Here is a 22630-nt window from a genome sequence, read left to right as displayed (position 1 = left end):
TAACATACAGTGAGGTGTTCATACATTGACGGTGCTGCAGGCTTCTGTACTCCTATATGGAGATATCGTGCTTACGTGCCTGAACTACAGACACACCTACTTGTCCTGAAGAAGAGTCTGGAGGGCAACAGAGTGAGGAAAAATTAAACAAGTATTGGCCCTGGATCCTGTAAGCACTCAGGAACTTGAGTAATGTTATATCTATGAATATCCCTGTTGTCAGTAGCTCATTGAGAGATTACTGACGTGAATAAGCATTTGTGGGATCAGGGCAGTTTGAAAAAAATCAAGGTTTTTTGGAAAATAAGCCAGTTTCACAGATAACCTGTGAGATTTTGTGAGGAGACAGTTTTGGTGCAGGAAAATGGCTGGGCAGGTGCTTGTGATGGTATTAGTGCCCTCAGGAGCAACTTGGATGGCTCTTTCTCCTCTCCAGCCACACACTGATCAGAGAGCTCTCGCCTATCAAGTGACCTGTGGCCACGGTTTTAATATTGGTGGGTGGCTGTAAGGAGGAATGTGAATAATCTGCGATCCTTAGGAAAAGTCATTGGCACTTTCACACACTCCCAGTGATCAGGTCAGATGGAAAAGGGCCCCTAAACCAGGGGCGCATGCAGCTCAGACCCACCTGGCATGGAGCAGAAGGCACAGAGCTACACTTCCACCATTACTGAGGCCTCGGATGTGTAAATATTAGAGAGGGGGAGTGAGCTGTGTCATTCACGGCTGGATCCTACAAACCTTTCTCCCCACATCCCCCAAAATAAAACAACATTTGGATCCAGTATTGTGGTTCCAAGCCAGGATTGGGAGCTGGGCCTGAGATGTGAAGTTCAGGCTGTGATCCAAACTTTCCCCAAGTTCAGACTCAGACATGTTCTGCTTTGGGTCCTTTATCAAGTTAGGCTTGTGCAAGGAGTTTTAAGCCAAGCTTTCCCCAAGCTCAGGAGTCAGTTTGGAGCACAGGTTACCATTTGGGTGTATTTCTCAAATATACTGGAGTTTTTTATAGCGTTCAATATGCTAATATTAAGAGAAACACAATTTGCAGTGGAACATCTCTCACAGGTACGTGCCCATACATTTGTGATGTGTGCCTGTGTATATAATGTCCAATCAAGTTAATGCAGGAGAAAAGCGTGTTTCCTCGTGATCACATCATATTCTCTTTTCAAAGCACGTATGTAACTTATTAGCACTAATGAAACAAATGCAGGTGCAAAGGAGAGAGATATACCCCTAAATGTACAGTTGCATGTGCACTTGCCTCTATTTAGCTTGCCAGATTCTTGCAATTAACTAGCATAGCTGATTTAAAGAACCATCTTAAGTTATTCTCTTCCATAAGAAAATTTCTCCTACAACAAAATAATAGCTTCCTAGCTAGATATCCAATGCTGGATATCATTCTTACTTGAAAAGTTATAAACCTTGATTTTCAGGTTTATATCAATCTATTTTTCCTCAGATGGATTCCCAGGATTTAATATGTCCTTGACTGCATTAATAAGGTGCTAAACATGTATCTTGCAACCAGAAATAAAGCCAACAATAAACCTAATAGGTGGTCCAGGTGAATGAAGCAGTTTTCCTTAGAGCAAGCTTTAGTAACATCTGTACTGTACACTCAAGAATAATGAGTTCATCCCAGGTCGCTCATATAGCTGAAAATAATTTTCAGAGTGCAGGATGCCACTGCCTGATTTGTGAAGATTCATTATTTGAAGCGTCATGGGGATCCTGTTGTCATGGTCATTTATGTCCCTGGAGTGGAGTTTAAATATATAAAAATAGTACAGAGCAACCAAGCAATGAGGATTCCTGGCTATAAACAAACAATGTTTGGGCGCTTTGGGTGGCTCATATTTACAAAGCAAAACTAAAGGACAAAACAGGATCAAACTATGTAAAACGAGTAACTGCACCATTTTCAGAATGGAGTGATTTTCAGAATCTGGGAGTGGTGGGATTTTCATTTTTCATCCCATATATGCTCTGGTTTTATTACACTGGAAACTATATGGAGCTCTTTGTGTTCATTCTTTCTTTTTTTTATTAAACACTCCTATGCACCATTTCCTATTCACTTTTTATCCCTGTCAGAGAGCAATTAAGGGTAATTTACACAAAATTAATGATGCATAACACTACAATGAAATATTTTATAACAGATAAATGAAAACCTGATCAAAGGAAGCGGAAATGTAATTTGAACATCCACAAAAGTGACAATTTTAATTAATTTCAGGCTACTTTAATAACTATGTTGTAAACGATTGACAGAACAGATGTTCTCTTTTAAAAACCAAACAAGCTAATACTATCCTATCTTTTTTCCTGGAGGAAAAGCTCCTAGAAGGGCTTCTGGTTGTGTGAAAGAGACTTTCATATCAGCCTTATATTTTGAAGCAATGCTACACTGAAAGAGAAGGAGGGCACACTGCTTATTTCCTTCACCCAAAGGAGTTTTGACACAGAGCCATACACAAAGGAGCTTGGAGACACGAAGCCATCCTTAACGGTTAAGGATACAGGTCCTTTGGAACTAGGGACAAGTGAATGCAAATGTGAATCATGCAGTAATTATAATATAAATGGGACCCAGAGATTAAGTCTGTGCAAGCTTTCAAACATCAGAAACTAATTTAAGCTTCACAAGCCTCAGGAAAAGTTCCAAAAGGTCACCATTTGCCTTGAAGCACTAATTACAGCCTCCTGCTACTGGGTATACAAAAAAAAAAAAAAAAATCTTCATAATTGTCCTTGTGTAGGAAACCATTCTGGCCACAACAGATAACAGTCACTCAGTGACCTAATATGCTAGCAACAACCAACGCATCCTTCCAGCCAAGAATCCTACTGCTGCACTTCTTTAGTATTCTACAGGATGGGAAACAAGCATCCCTGTTATTTTGTCATGCACAAGGTCCTGCAGATCATCATCTCAATGTGAGATGCAGTGACATTTTATTTTCACTTTTGCACACCTGTCTCAGATTTTATGGGCCAGATTCTTTGGCCTGCTAAGTCTGCTTTGCTGCTGTGGCCTAAGAGTGGAATAATGGTGCCTACTTCAAATCCCTCTCCCAGCCCCCAGAAGAAAGGGGACGTGGCTGGGGCTGCCCATGTGCCCGGGTAAATGTTTGGTGCTATCGACACGCGGATGACAGAATACAAAGGCGTCTTTATACCACCTTTCCACCCTTTATGGCACTCTAGACTTGTGGCAAGGGCAGTTCCGAACTACATTTAACTTCAATTTAGGTATGCTTCATTCCTATATGCACTGTGTGAGCTAGAAAACAAGGGGATACTAGGCAAACAGATGATAATCATGTACATGGTTGTGAATAATATGTTTATTGGCTTGAATTCCTGCTCTGGTTCATAGTGAAAGTCATGGTCATCTAATAAGAACATGCCAGGTGCTTCACAAGGCATGAACAGAACAGGCAATCATGCAGTGATCCATCCCCTACTGTCCACTCCCAGGTTCTGGCAGCCAGAGGCTAGGGACACCCAAAGCATGGGGTTGCATCCCTGACCATCTTGCCTAATAGCCATCGATGGACCCATCCTCCATGAACTTATCTAATTCTTTTTTGAACTCCACTAAAGTTTTGGACTTCACAACATCCCCTTACAATGAGTTCTACAGGTTGACTGTGCGTTGTATGAAGAAATGCTTCCTTTTGTTTGTTTTAAACCTGCTACCTATTCATTTCATTGGATGACCCCTGGTTCTTGTGTTATGTGAAGGAGTAAGTAACACTTCCTTATTCACTTTCTCCATACCAGTCATGATTTTATGGACCTCTATCATATCTCCCCCTTAGCTGTCTCTTTTCCAAGCTGAAAAGTCCCAGCCTTCTTAATCTCTCCTCATATGGAAATGTAATAATTTTTGTTGCCCTTCTCTGTACCTTTTCCAATTCTAATATAGCTTTTCTGAGATGGGGTGACCAGAACTGCATTCAGTATTCAAGGTGTGGGTATACCATGGACTTATACAGTAGCTGTTTGATGACTATAACAACAATACCTATCTCTTAGATAGCATTTTTCATCATTGGAACTCAAAGTGATTTACAAAGGAGGTCAGTAGCATCATCCCAGTTTCATAGAAAAGGAAACTGAGGCCCAGAGAGACAAACTGACTTGCCCACGGTCACTCAGCAGGCCAGTGGCAGAGCCCAGAATAGACCCTGGTGTCTTGAGTCCCATTTCAGTTGGTTAGTGGTTTCCACAGAAATGCCACGCCACACCACACCACACATTCCCTCCCCTTGCAGTTAGCATTGACTGCTGGCAATCTTAGCACAGGGGCTGCATGGACTGAATAGGCCTGGAGAATAAGCTACTGTCTTGATACTACCATTATGGAGGCCGATTCGCAGAGGAAACATGGAAAAGCTCCAGCACGGCTGCTTCCCGCTCAAGCCATAACCTACAGCTCAATACAAGACTTCAATTTCCAACAACCTTTATTCCATAGTTTTCATCAGCACTGCCTTTATTTATTTATTTATTTGTTTATTTTTAAAGACAAATTGATTGCAGGTTAAAATCTTACCCCATGTCCTGTCTACATCTCAATTATTAATATAGTGTCTTGACAGACACTAGGAATCATGAAATAAGATGCGACCTGCAATGCTCTTTAACTTTAATGGGGATTGAAGAGACAAGTGCACTGGCCTGTGGCTCAAAAGACCTGGGCTCTCCCCAACTCTGAAACTGACCTGCTGCATGACCTTGGGCTAGTCAATTCACCTCTCAGTGCCTCAGTTTCTCCTCCCAGCCTTAGGACTTGTCTATGTGGGGAACTGAGAACATGTATTCATGACAGCCACCACAGTGGCACAGGTATGGTGCTGCAGTTGACTACCATTCTGTAGATACTTCCTACATCCATGGAACGGGCCTTTCCAACTATGCAGTTAATCCACTTCACCAAAAGGCGGTAGGCTAGGTCAATGGAAGAATTCTTTTATCAATCTGGCCGCATCTACACCAGAGGCTAGGTCGACCTAACTATGGCCAGGTCTACACTTACAAGCTTACAGCGGCACAGCTGTAAGAGCACTCGTGTAGCCATGTTATGCAGCGGTGTAGCTGTGCCGCTGTAGAGCGGGCATCCCCTGAGTGTCTCCGTGTAGACAGGCCCTTAGTTGGATTAGTCTAGATTATAATCTTATAATGGCATTCTGTCTCTCAATATATATGTAGCCAGCCTATGGAGTCCTGATCTCACTGGAGTCTCTAGATGCGACTGTAATAAATAAATAAATAAATAAATAAATAATAGCTGGCTCTAACTACTTTTGCTAAAGAGCCAACCTTTTACCTTTGTTGACACATAAGCATGTCTGTTGTAGTTTTTATTCATCAGCTATTGGCTGTCAAAAAAACTCCTGTCTCAGCCTCAGTGATTATTTCAACTTCAAGTTACACTTGTGCAGACCACATCTATTATGGTCCCTGCCAGAGGTCACCCTGAATCCCAAGCTTCAGAAGTCCTAGCTGGCCCAGCAACATTTAAAAAGCTTTAACCTGAATCTAAGCAGGAAATGCTTCACAGACACTTACTCCAAAATGCTTTGTCATCACCATCCACTGGATGTAATTTTATGATGTTGCTAGAAGACACGAAACCACGTTCCTCATAGACACTTCCTGACAGTAGAAATTCTACATAACTGAGTGAGTTTAAGAAGGGATTCAATTTGGATTTTTTTTTCTGTGAATTTAGTGCTTGTGAACAGTCCTTGATTGAAAGCCTGGCACAAACAGCGGCAATACAAGCCATCCTCCGCTGAGCAACAGAAGTGCCTCACACCTGGCCTGAAGTGGCCACATGCAGAGGTTAAAGAGTAATTTCACTTTCCAGGCCCACCAATAACAAAAAGAGAGTCAAACAGCTTAATCTTGATACAGTAAATGGAACAATCGCCCAATCCTTGTTTGCCAAACAACTGCCCTTTCCTTATTCAAATCTTTCCTAAAAGCTCACACCTGCTGTGTCACCTATAAGAAAGGAGTGAATTCTCCTAATTTCATAGACACTCACAGAGAACCACGAAGAACTGCACATGCCAAACGAGAGTAACTGTATGTTCTTAGTACTGCTCCTTCTTCCTTTCTCACCCCATCCTTCCCTCACATATTGCAGTATATCTACAATTAGATTGTAAGCACTACAGGGCAAAGCATCTGTGGTTATGTGTGTTCTGTCAAGTTCTGAGCACACTTTGGACACTACATTCTATTATTATTACATTCTATTATTATTCTAGCACAGAGGTGACTCGAATCTCAGTCCTTGCTCAAGAGACTATTGAATTTCACATACATACATGAAGGCACCTATTGGCACTTACTAGGATGATGCAAGCTGCAGCTCCAATCCAGCATTGTGCTTAGAATCTCTTATGAGATACTGGGTGCCTTCCACCCCCATTGAAGTCAGTGGGAGTTAAGACCATTCAGCATCTTGGAGGATCAGGCCCATAGTTATTAAAGTTTGCTATGTAATTACAGCATGGTTATTGAGTTGCTACTGAGGCAAAACACTGTACACTGCTGTGTGCTAAAACCAGATGGGTGCAACCACTGAACCTCGTTAAATCCTCACTGCATGGTCTAATCATCCAGCATGCTGCTTTTGTTACAGGAATCTTGGGCTGCGTGTTAATAGCTGGGTTTCTATTAGGTAGGTTTCTGTGCAATTAAGGGATTCAAGACTCATTGAATCTTACAGAACTGCTCTTTTATAATTTATCTATCTGGGTACTTACATGGCCCACATTACCACAGTGTCTGAGCACCTCACAGTCATTAATGGATTTTAGCTTCACAACAGTGCTGTGAGCTAGAGAAGTATTATCCTCATTTTACAGATGGGAAACTGAGGCATTAAGTGACTTGCTTGAAGTCACACGGGAAGTTTGTGTCATAGCCAGGAATCTAATCCATATCTCGTAATTCTCAGGCTAGAGCCCTCACCACTAAACCATCCTTTCACCCTCATAAACATCAGTTAAATGCCTTTGCACACTTACAGCTCAGAGCTCGGTTTGGCAGGATTAGAGTTGTATCACTAAATGTGAGTAAATGTCGATTTCGACATACACACACAAAGCAACAAAAAATCTTTCGAGACAGGCAAAGTGAGAAAAATGCTGCTTGAGAACTTAAGGTTTGATTTAAGGATATTTACTTTGTATATTTTGACACGTGAGGCTGAAAATTTACGTTTTAACGGTTTTAAAGCTTTAACTTTTTGAATCTCAACATCTACTCTCGTTAAATAATTATTGTCAGACCCTCCATAATTTCTCAAAACTGTGACCATTTAAGTTGATAAAAATAGAAAAATGCTTGAAAATAAACATGAATATTATCCGCCAAATTATTTCAAAAAATTGAATTCTGCCAAGCCCAATTAGAGTCTGTCCAGCAATTTATGCATATTTTGTGATTATGCCCACTGGACAGGTCCACATTCAGAATACATGGGATCTAGAGCATCAGCAGATGCTCCAAAACAAAGACTACTTTCTATTATAAATCATGAAGAGGATAAAGAGGTCAGTCCACCTACTGCTTTCTCTAATTTGCCTAAAGTCTTGGCTGCTGTGTGAAATATGTCAAGCTCAACATATTCCCACCCCCCCAAGCTGTGCATTTTCACCATTACTCTCATTGATGTTAATGAGATTGAGATTTAGAGGAAAAACTACTAAAAACAATCAGATTTTAAGGTTAGGGAACTGTATTGCTGAAACAGTGACATACAAATTTTCTATCTGATGCTTGGTACAACACTAGTAAGTGTGGTTAGGTTTTGGATACAAAATACTGGATTAAGAACTGTTCCACTGATGTGGAGGAGCCTTAAATCAATCTAAGGTTATGTCTACACTGCAATTAGGCACCCCCGGTTGGCCCGTGCCAGCTGACTCAGGCTCGTGGGGCTCGGGCTATGGGGTGGTTTAACTACATTGTAGATATTCAGGCTTGGGCTGAAGCCTGAGCTCTGGGACCCTCCCACTTTGCAGGGTCCTAGAGCCCATTCTGCAGCCCGAGCCCTAATGTCTACACTGCAATTAAATAGCCCCTTAGCCTGAGCCCCACACGACCAAGTCAGCTGGCATGGGCCAGCTGCAGGTTTTTAATTGCAGTGTCGACATAACCTTAGACTTTTCACCTTGGCGTCTAAGGTGGTATCAGAGGGCCTGATCTCAGGTCTTTCCATTGACTTCCATGGACACTGGCTCTGGCCCCAGAAGCGTAGGTTAAAAGGTCTGATTAAGGAACTGGGAAAGGAGTAGAAAGAGCTTCATTATTCTCATGCTTCAGGGCATGAGCCAACCTTCCACTGAGGGGGTTAGGAAGACATGTCCCCTAAGGACAGATTATTACAAGAATGTTGAAGCTGGTAATTAAGCACCTTCCACTAATGGTGACAGGCTACTGAGCTTGACACCTAACTGATCAGATCTAGAACGTCAATGCGCATCTTTCTTGGAGTGCTGTCTAGTAATCAGAGCAAGGCAATGGGGTCAGGACAGTCGACTCAGTGTTTGGCCATGTACAAGTCACTTACTCGTTCTGTGTCTCAGGCCTGGTCTACACTGGGGGGATCGATCTAAGTTACGCAACTTCAGCTATGTGAGTAACGTAGCTGAAGTCGACGTACTTAGATCGACTTACCGTGGTGTCTTCACTGGGGTGAGTCGACTGCTGCCACTCCCCCGTCAACTCTGCCTGCGCCTCTCGCGGCGGTGGAGTACAGGAGAGCACTCGGGGATCGATTTATTGCGTCTAGACTAGACCAGACCAATAAATGGACCCCCGCTGGATGGATCGCTGCCCGCCAATCCAACAGGTAGTGTAGACATACCCTCAGTTTCCCAGTTTGTAAAATGGGTGTTACAGTACTTACCTACTTCACCCAGATGTTGAGAGGGTTGGAGAGTTAATGTTGCAAAGCAAAATGAAAAGGTAAGAAAGTATTCATTTTACAAAGGAGGAAGCTTCCATCTACACACTTGTATCTTGGTAATCCACAATGCAGAGAAATACAGAGGAATTATATCATAATATTTAGCATTTACACAACACTTCCGATGTTCAAAGTGAATACTAACTAATCCTCACAATATCCCTATGACACAGGTAGCTAAACATTATCCCGGTGCTAAAGATGGGGAAACTGAAGCAAAAGGTGAAGTGAATGGCCCAAGGTCAAAGAATAAGTGCCTGATAACCATAAGATGTAATGAATCTTTAAAGATTTATAGATTCCAAGATCAGAAGGGACCACTGTGATCATCTGGTCTGACCGCCTGTGTAACAAGGTCTAGATCTCCCCCCCCAAACAATTCCTAGAGCACAGCTTCTAGGAAAAAAACATCCAATCGGAATTAAAAATGGTCAGTGATGGAGACTCCACCATGATCCTTGATAAATTGTTCCAGTGGTTAAAGGTAGGGTTACCTTACGTCCGGATTTTCCCAGACATGTCCGGCTTTTTGGTCCTCAAATCCCCGTCTGAGAGGAAATTCCAAAAAGCCGGACATGTCCGGGAAAATAGGAGCTGAGCCGAGCCAGAGCTGCTGGGACCGGGGTTGGGGGTGCTCGGCCGCCGGCCGGCGCCGCTCGACTGGGGTCAGGGCTGGTGCCCTGGGGCCCGAGCCAAGCTGGAGTCACCGAGGCCGGGGCGGGCGCCCCAGGGCCTGAGACGCCGGGGCCAGAGCCTCTTGGCCGGGGCCGGATGCCGGAGGGAGCCACTCGGCCGGGGGGGCCGGACTGGGCCGTGCCTCCTCGCGCCCCCCCCCCGCTACTCCCTCTTACCTACTGCCTGCCTGCCTGCCTGTTTCAGGCTTCCTGCAAACATTTGATTCGCAGGAAGCAGGGGAGGGGGAGGAGCAGGGGGTCGGAGCGTTCAGGGGAGGGGGCAGAGTTGGGGCGGGGGCGGGGCCGGGGCCCCGTGGAGTGTCCTCTTTTTGGAGCATTAAAATATGGTAACCCTATTAAAGGGGAACAAGGAACTCAGCACTTCAGATGGGACCCTTGCAGGATAAAGCATCTGAGCAACTTTTTGTTACAATCTTACAGATCAGAGTTTGCTGGATGGCAACTCACTAAAACTAATATGTTTTTTCTGAGTAGATACTTGAATATTAAAAACCAGATTATTCAGAGGTTTACTTGGCTTTCCGGAAGAAAGCTCGCAAAACCCAGCATTATAAGATATGCTGATAAGGTGTATCTGCTTCAATCCAGAAAAAGGAGCTTAACATAAAATGTTGCTTAGTTACAGTAAAATTCATCAATAAATCCAAATGCTTTATTGGTTTTAATTTATCATTTATTAGTAATACATGCAAGCCTGGTTAACTTAAATCTGAAACTGTAACTGCTAAATAGAGAGATAGCAAAACACTGACACCTAAAAAGGGCAAAATCTTAAACTGTGGGGAAAATTACCTTTGTAGTATTGGAGCAAATCCTGGGGTACTAACTCAAGCAACATTGAATCCCTTATTAATAGGGCCCTGCCAAATTCACGGTCCATGACGTGTTTTTGGTCTTTTATGTATTTTTACCATGTACTATACAGATTTCACAGGGGAGACCAGGGTTTCTCAAACTGGGGGTCCTGACCCAAAAGGGAGCTGGGGGGGGGGAGGATCAGAAGGTTATTGTAGGGGGGTCATGGTATTGCCACCCTTACTTCTGCGCTGCCTTTAGCGCTGGGTGGCCAGAGAGTGGCGGCTGTTAGCCAGGTGTCCAGCTCTGAAGGCAGCGCAGAAATAAGGCCATACCATACCATGCCATCCTTACTTCTGTACTGCTGCTGGTAGCGGTGCTGCCTTCAGAGCTGGGCACCCGGCCAGCAGCCGCTGCTCTCCACCAGCCCAGCTCTGAAGGCAGTGCTGCCGCCAGTAGCAGTGCAAAAGTAAAGGTGGCAATACCATGACCACCCCTACAATAACCTTGTGACCCCCCTGCCCCCAACCCCTTTTTGGGCCAGGACACCTACAATTACAACACCATGAAATTTCAGATTTAAATACAGTAGCTGATATCATGAAATTTAAGATTTTTTAAATCCTATGACCGTGAAATTAACCAAAATGGACCATGAATTTGGTAGGGCCCTATATTAATGTGCATACTTATTGAAAATACATACACAATTTAATGTGATACTAATGGTCAATATCAATGAAAGTTGAAGCCAGCTGATTTTCAGTAATGTCATCTGGCAAAGAATATATAACAATACAAGCAATGGTGTGACTTTTGTGTCTACTCACACGTATCCTTTGACCATCACTGGTCTTTTAAGCCTCTGGACTACGCAGTGTCATATTCTGATCCTAATGCATACAAACAACATTAACGCCTACCAGAATCCTATCTAGGTTCATCTCACAGAATATGGCACGGTCAGTTAGCAGCATATGCTGACACAATAATCAACTAACTTGCCCACTTTCCTGACCAAGTCCAACTTCTTCTTAAGCCCCTTTCGCTAGGGAGGTTGCCTAGTACAGTTCTTAGTAAAAATTCTCTGTCCACATTGTTGTGAGAAACCATGCTAGAACCCAGCTACCAACAACTGTATTTAAACATGATTGTAGCTACCAAAGTTCTGATCCCTGGACACAAAGGTCCTTACAAGTGTAAACGCAAAGCTGACATATCTTGCTGAAGTTGCCCTCAGAACACATAATTGACTTCACAGCATGATTAATAATGGCCCTTTGGCTCATCTATATGCAAAATGTATCATGTCAAGGGATCATGTCATTACATGATAGTGCTCCAACCTTGTTATAATACAGCTTGGTCTTACAGTACATATGTAAACAGGAACTAACCATGTTGTAACCCAATGTTACATGTTGTAAAGCTTAGGGATGTAATCAAATGATTCCACAGCATGGTTTTGGACCTGTCCACACAGGTGAGCCCAACCTTGCTAAAACGTGGTCTGGACATTGCTGAGTTACAACATGGCTAAAACTCGACTATGGCTGGGCCCTAGGAATTGGGATGTTCTGAAACAGCTGAGTCAGCACAACTTGGTAGTGAAAGCTTTTGACGACTCCAACAATGGCCTAGAAAATAAAATAAATGCAGAATAATGAAGACATTTTTCAAATGCTTAGACATAAACTTGAAAAATGGAGACAGCAAGTGTCTATTGCACTTATGTGCTCCACTTGCCAGATGTTTGCATGCTCCTTAAAAATATGACATATTAGGCACTTCCTACAGGGAGGTAAGAAGATAAATTAAGTCCTCAGGAAACAGTTGAAAGAGCTTAAGTGTTTATAGTTACAGGGAGACTCTGTAAACGTTAAGCTTGTAGCACATAGATTTTATTCTAATAAACATAAAATGGCAAATATTCTGTATAGGGTTTAAACAATAACTTCTATATGTTCTGAACAGGTACTCATTAGTCTTATGCTTTCCCTGCTCTGTCTAACATTTGTCATACCAAAGGGGCTCCTGTAAAGGTTCCCAATTACTTACTCTACTATCTTCACTCATTATAGCAATAACCTGCATTCAATCATAGATATACCCCCAGGTTTTACTGTTACTCTTGAACGTGTCTTTTGCCACTTCGGCATGGATGACGTGGGTAGCCTCTCCTATGGTTTCTGGCATTAATCACCTAATTGAGGGTGGCTCCAGGGACTTGAAGGGGATAGTTTGCATTTATTTTAGTTATACCTTTTTAAAAATGGCAAATGCACATGAAACTTGTATGGATTTGTAAGGCCCGGTGGACTAGAACTCACATCTGCAGGGCCTAGGACAGCTGATAGCCCCACAGTGCCACACAACACTGCAGCAAGGGAGAACTGTGGAGAGTAGGCACTGCAGGAAGTACCGCCCAAAGGACTCAGAGTGCTAATACCCTGCTCCCCTCTGATTGGCCAAGCACACAATTTAACCCTGGCAGGAGGCCCAGGATGTTGTCTAGGCAACCATACAGACTTCTGGCCTGATGTGACTCCAGACTTCACCTTGTCTTCTGATCTCTGGCCTCCAACCCTGGCCTGACTCTTGCTTATTGAACCTGGCTCTAGTGATTCTTCCAACCCCTGCTCACCAACTACCGTTCTTCACATATGGACCCCAACCCAGCTGTGATTGCTAGGCAAAACTGCCTACGCCCCGGTCCCTTACAGTATTTGACTATATATAGGGCCTCCCCATGGCCCTATATATGTACTTGCCTTCTTAGACCTCCATCCTGCAAACACATACACAAGTAAGTTTAGGCATATGTGTAGCTCCACTGAACTCCGATAGATGCTTAGATACCACCGTGCATTCCCTGGCATCGTATAAGATCCTGAACAGAATAGCGAACATGTATAAATGTGCAGGTACGAGAACTGAAATTATAAACCCTTGAGGGCAGAGATCCTGCCTTTGGGTGTGTTTGACATCTAGCACAATGAGGCTCCGATTCTGACTGGGGATCCAGGGCACACCACGATATAAATATTAAATAACTATAATAATCTAGCTATGATGATGAACATAGTACCAGATGCCTCAGTGTCATGACCAATTAAGACAAGGTCATTTGGAATTTGATGTAGGCTATCATTAATTTTGAGAGTGCTGCTTCTACACTGGTATCAATCACTCTCTCCAGGGAGTCCCATATGTTGCAATGCATTCCCTGTCCTCTGCTTCTATATCTCCTGTTCTCTGCTTTATGGGTCTGGTTCATTGGTGTGATCTGGCAGCACAAAGGAGCTCTAATACCAGCTTTACTGCCCCCACAGTAGGATTCCTCATGTCTAGAGGCATCTCCAGCATTGTGGGGTCACCACTGTGGCTTCAATGCTACCCCATCCTCGCCACTGGAGTAGGGGACATGGCTAGGAAAGGCAGGTATTAGCTGGAGTGCACTTGCACCCAGCTGTATCCTGGCTTCCCACAACCCTTGAGCTCCTGTGTCAAGCACAGCTTGGTTGGATCTGAGCATCTGGTCCTACATCTGCAACATTTATTTGCCAAGAAGAGAGGGAATGATATCACTGCTCATGTGTGATTCCTGACCTACAGCAACAAGGCCAAGGCTATTTAGTGACAGCTGTGTTGGCACAGATGACATCTGAATCAGAAGATAGAGGGGTTTTTTTTTTGGCTACAAGTCTACCTTCTCTTGACATCTCTTCCCTGCACTCTCATTGCACTGTCTGTAAGAACTACCCCTCAAGCATACCTACACAGGAGATGTTGGAGAGCAGAGAAACCATATGAGATGTGTCTTCCAAAAGAGCTGGAACAGATCACACTTAATGGCAAATGTTCCAGACAAACATATTAGTGCTGTGAAAGGAGAATGGATTTGGTATCCAATGGAGGCAGATAAAGCGGTCCATTATTTAGCTCACGGTGAGGTGGTATTGTGTCTCTCCTAAGGCAAGATGACTTTTTTTTTCCTATCCACTGATTGTACTCTTAATAAATAATAGGATATTTTGTACTCCTGTGGCTAAGGAGTGATTACCAACCACGGAGACATTTCTGAGCAAAATACAATAGCTTTCGCTTCTCCTGCATTTAGTTTCCCCACCCTTCTGTCTATCTATCAATTTTCTTTGTGTCATCCTTAAATAAATTATTTAATTCCTTCGTGATAATGTATGATTATGGAGTGCTTTGATTTGAGGGCTGCTAAGTGTTTCATGAACTGCATGCATCCATATCATTTTGATCATGTATTAATTGGCAATAATATATGTGTGCACCACAGGTCTCCCTCACAATTAATCTTGTTTCTGGAATATCAAACATTAACCTTTTGTGGGGAAGATCCTGCCTCCCAAAATGTACTGGGCTGGACCCCACTGTCCTTACTTTGGCAACATCCCATTGCCTTCAAAGGGATTTTTGTCAGAGAGAAGACACCAGAATCAAGCCTGTTGATGTAAATTGATGGAGAAGTATACAATTTGCTATGCAACCAAAACAGGGTGTGCATCCCTCCCTCCCTCCCAGCATCATGCACAATCTTAATTACATTGGTCCTTTGGCAATGCCATTAGGTTAAGGTAATGAGTGAGGGAAGGATCCTTTGACCAATGGCAGGGAGTGTGGCTACAGGGATATCCTTTGATAGGGCTTGATGCTGCAAGGTGCATGGGACTATTCATGAGAGTAAAGTAAAGCATGTGCTTAAGTGCTCTCCTGGCTTGGGGTCAGACGGCTCAGCACCTTGCAGCATAGAGCCCATTACAGAGACCAAAAATAACTTGCTTTCTTTAGCCAAGCCTTGTCATTTTTATGCCTTTCATTTTCTTCATTGTACACAAGCACTTTCCCCTGCTTATACAACTGTTGAGTTTTCACAGCACATTCTAGGGGAGAAAATACCATCACCACAATGAGCAATTTAAATGCAATTTAATCCCTCCCCCTCATCCATACTATTTGTGTGTTTACATTTCAGGGGTCAGAGAGTGTCACTGAGGCCTGGTCTACACTAGAAAATTAGGCCAGTTTAACTATGGCAGTCGGAGGTGTGAAAAATCCACATCCCAGGAGCGGCGCTGTCAAGCCAATCTAAGTCTCTGTGTAGACAGTACTAGGCTGATGGAAGAATTCTTCTGTCAACGTAGCTACCACCTCTCGGGGAGGTGGATTACCTATTCCAACAAGAGAACTAGGGTTGCCATCTTTCTAATCGCACAAAACCGAACACCCTTGCCCCGCCCCCTGCCCCAAGGCCCTGCCCCTTCTCCAACCCTTCTCTGAGGCCCCGCCCCTACTCACTCCATTCCCCCCCCCCGTCGCTCGCTCTCCCCCACCCTCACTCAGTTTCACTAGGCTGGAGCAGGAGTTTGGGGTGCGGGAGGGGGTGAGGGTTCCGGCTGGGGGTGCAGGCTCTGGGGTGGGGCCAGAAATGAGGCGTTCAGGGTGCGGGCAGAGGTTCTGGGCTGGGGAAGGGAGTTGGGGTGCAGGAGGGGGTGAGGGCTCTGGTTGTGGGTGCAGGCTCTAGGGTGGGGCTGGGGATAAGGGATTTGAGGTGGAGGAGGAGGCTCTGGGCTGGAGCCGAGAGGTTCAGAGTGTGGGAGCAGGCACAGGGCTGGGATAGGGGATGGGATGCAGGGGAGGGTGTGGGCTCTGGCTGGAGGCTTGGGGGTGGAGCTGGGGATGAGGGGTTTGGGGTGCAAGAGGGGCTCAGAGCTGGGGCAGGTGGTTGGGGTGTGGGTGAAGGTGCAGGGTGTGGGCTCCAGGAAGGAGTTTGGGTGTGGGAGGGGGCTCAGGCCAGGGGTTGAGGTGTGGGAGGGGGTGCGGGCTCTGTGAATGCGGGAGGGTGTTCCGACCTGGGGTGAGGATTTGGGTGCAGGAGGGTGTGTGGGCACTGGGAGGGACTTTGGTTGTGGCAGGGGGCTGTGGGTGCAGGATACGGGCTCTGGGAAAGGGTTCCAACCTGGGGCAGAGGGTTTGGGTGTGGGAGGTGGTTCGGGGTGTGGGCTCCAGCTGGGCAGCGCTTACCTCAGGCAGCTCCCAGTTGGTGGCGCAGCGGGGCTAAGGCAGGGTCTTCCTGCCCTGGCTGTGCGCAACTCCCCAAAGCAGTCAGCATGTCCGGCTCCTAGGTGCTGGGGCCAGGGGGTCTGTGCGCTGCCCACACCTGCAGGTGCTGCCTCCGCAGCTCCCATTGGCCGTGGTTCCCGGCCAATGGGAGCTGCAGAGCCAGCACTGGGGGAGGGGGCAGTGCACGGAGCCCCCCTTATTGCCCCTGTGCCCAGGGGCTGCAAGGACATGCCAGCTACTTCCGGGAGCTGTGCAGAGCCAGGGCAGGCAGGGAGCCTGCCTTAGCCCCGCATGCCACCGACCGGACTTTTAATGGCCCTTGCACTGTAGTGCAAAGGAACAACAGAGCAACTGATCACTAGTCACGGATATATGTAGACAAGTGCAACATATTGTGACTAGTGTAATCTAGAGAACTGGAACATGGAAATGTCTGGAGCATGGAAAGCGTAGACAGGCAAAGACATTAGAAAAACGCTTGCATTCTTCTTCAAAAGTGGCTGGCTGCAGAGTCAACCTCAAAGCTCTCTACTAGGGGAAAGGCAGTGCTCCTCCAACATGCTCACTGAAGTAGTTTTATGTCTGCGTGGGCTATGTTTATATGTGGTCACACAGGGAGATATGGCTACTTACTTATGAGGAAGTTCCTTCCAAAACCCCTGGGTCTGAGCTATCCAGCAGCAATAAAAAAACATTTTGGGTACCTAAGCGGGGCCAGATTCATGCTAAGCATGACAAAGAACCATGAAAAAAGAATTCTCATATTATTCCAACTCATAAAACAGAAGGGGCTTTATTCTCCTCTAACTTACACCAGTTTTACACTAGTGCGGTTCCACTGACTTCTGTGGGAGTTACTTTCAATTTTCACCACTGTGAGTGAAAGGCAAATAAAGACCAGCATGCTCTCTGTGCCACTTAATATGAATTGTAATGAAGATGGATACACTGCAAAAGAAAAAGCTTAAATTATGAAATGCCTCCACATATTCAGCATATGTTAGACAGCTCAAAGCCTCATTGTTGATATTTTGCCCATACCTGCTGCAATACAATGTTTTCCTTGTATGCTGGTTGAAAATAAAGGGCCTGATACACCTTTCACTTCCAATAGTGTGAATCAGGAATAACTCCACTGACATCAGTGGAGTGACATTGATCTAAAACTGATGTATGGGAAAGCCACATCAGGACCCCGTCTTTTCTTATATGCATATATTTTCCCAGTCTGTCTCATTATGGAGATGTCAGTAGTGATCCCATAGTTAAGGGTGGGTTGACTTTTGCATTTAAACTGAGATCACATTTTGAGAACATCGTACTGTACAATTAGAACACAGAGGGACAACTCCTCAGTGGGTGTCAATCAGCATAACTCCATCGAAGTAAATAAAGTTATGATGACTTGCACCAGCTGTGGAGCTGGTCCAGAGCTGTTTAGTTGAAAGTGATTATCTTTTGTACTTGGGTAATTTATTACTGTAGGGACGTATATTCTAATAAATTATATGCATCTCTCAAAGAATTACAGCAGCCTTATTGTAGATTGGCTATAATACAGTAGGAACTTATCAACACTTAGGGGTGGATAAGAACCATAATCTTGTTATTCACATGTGCTTCTAATTGTATTAAAACATTTATCCTCTATAAAAAGGGGAAATGGGCAATGTTATCAGCAATTACTGACAGCCTGTCTTGAAACTGACACTTTAAAAAAAATGTACACAGCTTTCCTTGTCAAAAGACAAACCTGATCAACATGGTAATATTTACTGTACTACTCTACGTTTTCCAGTCAATTATACTCCAGTGTAAACATCTTCCATTGTTATAGATTCACAGAAATTACAAGTGGAAATTATCCCTGAGGCCACTTAGTTCACCACACTGATAGTGTGGAGATGCTCCCTACAGGGCATTTTCTAATGTTTTATCTAGTCTCCTATGACAAATGTCCCAAATGATGGGGCCTATACCACTTCCCTGGGTAGAATACTCCACAGCCTTACATATCTCTCAGGAAGTTCTGCCTGATATTCACTCCAACTATTCCCTTTCTCAGTTTCATCACATTGCTTCTGGTTATCTCCTCATGTAGCATCCTTAATACTTCTTCTTTGTCCTTGGAGTTGATTATAACATGACAATTCTTGGCTCACAAGCAGTGCTTTACAGTCAGACAAGGAGCAATTCACATCCCGACTAAGAGCTTGCTGACATTAAAAAAAAAAAAAAGGTACCTAACTGCACTTGGACAATTACATCATGACTGTGCGCACAAACTGGATATTTACACACACACACACACACACTGACTGAACCATGATGGTCACTGGTGCCTGAGGTTTTGCAAAGCAGGCCCTTAGTCCTTGCATGTTTACTATAGGATTACAAACTCCTCAGAATTAAGAACCCTTTTTACTCTGCAACCACAATAAAAAGTGAGGAGCCAGATCGTGAAGTCCTTCCTCATTTTGGTGAGCACTTACTCAATTGAGCAGCCCCATTCACTTCAGTGGGATTACTGGTGTGAGTAATTGCTCACCAAGGTGAGTAAGGGCCCTGCAATCTGGGCCTATGTTTATATGCAATTTGGTAGAACTAAGTGGTGACTGCATTAGAAAGTTATGGAGTTCTGCATTTATTCCTAATATGTCTTTAAAAAGGTAATTCAACGGTATTGAGTACACGGAACATTATTAAAGTCAAACATGACTGGGAAACACTTCTCCCAATCTACCCTTCAATGCTCCGTTTCTGTAGGCCAATCAACCTCCCCACTTCTTCAAATCCCTCCTCCCCATCTTTTCCCACAATCCCTCAGATAACAATTTTCTTTAAAAATATAATTATCTAAAAAGGACAGAAAACTAGGACCAGTAGTGACAGTTAAAGTTACCTCTGTGTTGATATTATTGGTTCAGGTGTATTCTCATTTTAAGTACAGGGAATTTGAAACTGGAAGAATCTTTCAAAATAAAATAAACTTGTTCAGTGCAACTACTGTACCAGGATGTATACTGTACCACGAGGCAACTCCATACCCCAAGCCTCTTCCTTTAGTTACCTCCCACAGCATCCTGTTTTGTGTACTGTCTTTACTCACCATGAAATTCCCCCATACACAACTGTAGTGCTATATATACACCCATGTTTGATAATAATACTCAAAAGTCTGTGTTAAAACATGGACATGCTAGGTAAAATTTCAAAAGCACATAAGTGATGTACGAGCCTAAGCCCCATTTTTAAAAGTAACTTGAGTATTTAAGGCCAGATTTTCAAAGGTAATTAGGGGCATAAAGATGCAGAGAGGCTTTTCGAAAGCTCTTAAGCAGGTTAGGTGCCTAACTACCATTGAAATCAGGAGCCTAAATCTATTGAAAATCAAAGGAATTTAGGCTCTTAAGTGCCTAAGTCACTTTAGAAAATGGGATTTAGGCACTTCTGGAAATTTTACCCACAGTTGCTAAATTCATTATGTCACAATATAACACACTACCATGGAACAAGAAAATCACTAAAGCCTGAATTAGAGAGAACCATTGTCCTCAGTTAGGAATAAGACTTTTCCCCACTTAAAATGTGTTTTTTAAATCATCAAGCAAAACGGATTATTTGAAGGCAACAGACCTTTGTGCTGCTGGTCGCAGTTCGAAGGTACATACTGAGCTTGGTTATTGCCTGCTCTAAAATCTATCCTTAATAATAAAATAAACCTACCTTCACAGGTCAGTAAGAAGTACTCCATGTTGTGACTGAATGATGCACTGAAATAAGTACAGTTTTCAATCAAATCACAGGACAGACACTGCCTGTTGAAGTTTCCATTTGTGCTTGCACTGAAAAAGTTAATACATGTACATGAAGGTCAATTGAGCGAGAGTTATCTTGAAACAACATTTTTTTAACTTCATTGCACCGGAAAAAAAGAACATAACTTGCTCAGCATTACTAAGAGACTAGGCATTCTAACTTGCTAAATTGTTGGGGTTTTGGGTGGGTGGGAGTTGCCAGAATTGAAAAGATGTTAAAGGGTATTGATGGCTTTTGTGCAAGGCAGGTGATTATGTTAGATGCTACAGCTTTCCAGAAAATGATGGATGCAACTGAACTTTCAATATAAACACAACACATTTTAATTCAGGGAGTAGACATGAAACTAGGGATTATTTCTCTGCTAGATGATGTTTATTGCAGACAAAGGAGAACTAGAGATCTTTTCTTTGAGAGGCAGTTTTTCTGACTTGCTAGTGGGTACCTCATAGACAATCCTCTCCCTTCACATTCCAAGAGTGGGTCGTGGAGTGTTAACCACAACATCCAGGTAGAAAGAAAAGATCATGTTTTGCCAGCTTTGTTTTTGAAGTATACAATTTGGCCTGTGTGTGTGCTCAAGAGCACCGTGCTGGTTAAAGGCTAAATAACCATTTATTAACAAATAATAAATAATACTTAGAAGGTCTATAGCACTTTGCAACTTCAAATTGCTTTACAAACATTGCCTAACTGATCCTCAAAACACCTCTGTGAGGCATGTCAAGATTATGATTCCATTTCACGGGTAGCAAAACTGAAGCAGAGCAGCTGAGTGACTTGCTGAAGACCACAGGAACAGTCAGTGGCAGAGCTAGGGTCATCACACAGTTGTCCCTGGCTCCCGTTCCTGTGTTCTCTCCAGCTCACACTTTTCTTCATGAGAGGAATCCCAGTGTGATTCACTAACTCAGAATTCACAAACTGAGGGCCAGATCCTCAGCCGATATAAACTGTCATAGCTCCACTGACTTCAATGAGGCTATGACAATTACATAAGTCAAGGCTCTGTCCTTGACAGTTCACTACATGAGCCACCTTTAAAGGCTAGTGGGGCACGGCAAGGTGGAAGCAATGTGAATCATGCCACTGTTTCCTGTGAAGAATTCTCCCTGAACTGAGCTTTCACACTAAGTTTTATTCACACCCAAACAGACTCAGCATGATTTATTTAATTAAAAAATGCTGAAAGTAGCCTAGCCCCTCACAAAGCCGTGTGAAGAGCAGTGAGCAAATACAGAGGTTTAAGAATTAAATTACTGGTAATTCAGTTTGTTGTAGTCCCTTCCCCGCCTGAGAGAAAAAAACATTACATCATACTGCAGGATGTAAATATACTGACAATCTCGTATCAAATGAAGCTAGCACTGTCCCCGCCCGCCTTCCCTTCATTGTGGATGCTTCCAAGGCAGGACAAAATACCACAAGATGGGATGAAGGAAGGATGTTAGAAGAGAGGAATACAACAAACTTAACTGTCAGTATGTGCCTCTGTTTCCTTGTCTGTAAAATGAAGATAATAATACTTCCCTCCGTCCCAGGGTGTGAGAATTAATAAATTTGCATTTTCCAGTGCTTAGAAATCTTGCATGAGAAAAAATAAGGCTGGATTCTAAAGCCTCTTGGCAATTGAAACAAGCATTTTCTAGGATGGAATTTTTATTCTTTCTCCTTTTTCCTTCTCACACAGCAATGTATTTATTAGCTGTACTATAGATACCATGTACATAAGCTAACCATTGTTTACCTATTACACCACCATTGAGAACATACTGGAGCCACATGAAATTGCAGAAAAACATTCACAAATGTTCAGCAATTTTGTTCTGCCTGTTTTCAAGTACCAGCACTTCTGTGGTTTGGTTAGATTTCCATACAGACAGTAACATGATTGTGAAAAATACAAATGTATGCAATGATGCAACTTTTTGCAGTGCATAACAATTTTGTTTGAAAATGTTTCCATATTAATGTGTCATTTGCTTTAGCATGGGACCAATTTCTAACTGGCAATGAAATGAGAAAATGCTCAAATTTCAAGCATTTCGAATTTGGTTGCAAACTCCTTTCCCACTTGGTGACATGCTCATATTTATTCCTTAGATTCAATCGGAGAATAAACAATGTCAGTAATGATGGGCACAATCCATTTTCTGTAATGACCTCATTCATAGAGGAATAACTGGAAAATGATCTCTATGAAAGGACTAAAAAACAT

General features: G+C 43.4%; 1 protein-coding gene across 6 annotated transcripts in view; it reads right to left on the bottom strand.

Moving 5' to 3' along the window:
* Positions 1-22630, bottom strand: part of DPP6 (dipeptidyl peptidase like 6) — a 783790-nt gene that overhangs the window by 33802 nt on the left and 727358 nt on the right. For all 6 annotated transcript variants that reach the window (XM_042859184.2, XM_042859187.2, XM_065582727.1 and 3 more), the window contains one exon: positions 20320-20438. In XM_042859184.2, coding sequence (XP_042715118.1) covers positions 20320-20438 — 119 coding nt within the window. The remainder of the gene's footprint in view (positions 1-20319; positions 20439-22630) is intronic.

This window comes from Chrysemys picta, chromosome 2, assembly GCF_011386835.1.
Source record: "Chrysemys picta bellii isolate R12L10 chromosome 2, ASM1138683v2, whole genome shotgun sequence".
NCBI classification, from domain to species: Eukaryota; Metazoa; Chordata; order Testudines; family Emydidae; genus Chrysemys; species Chrysemys picta.
Note: the sequence above shows the minus strand (reverse complement) of the source record. Positions and strands in the feature narration are given on the sequence as shown.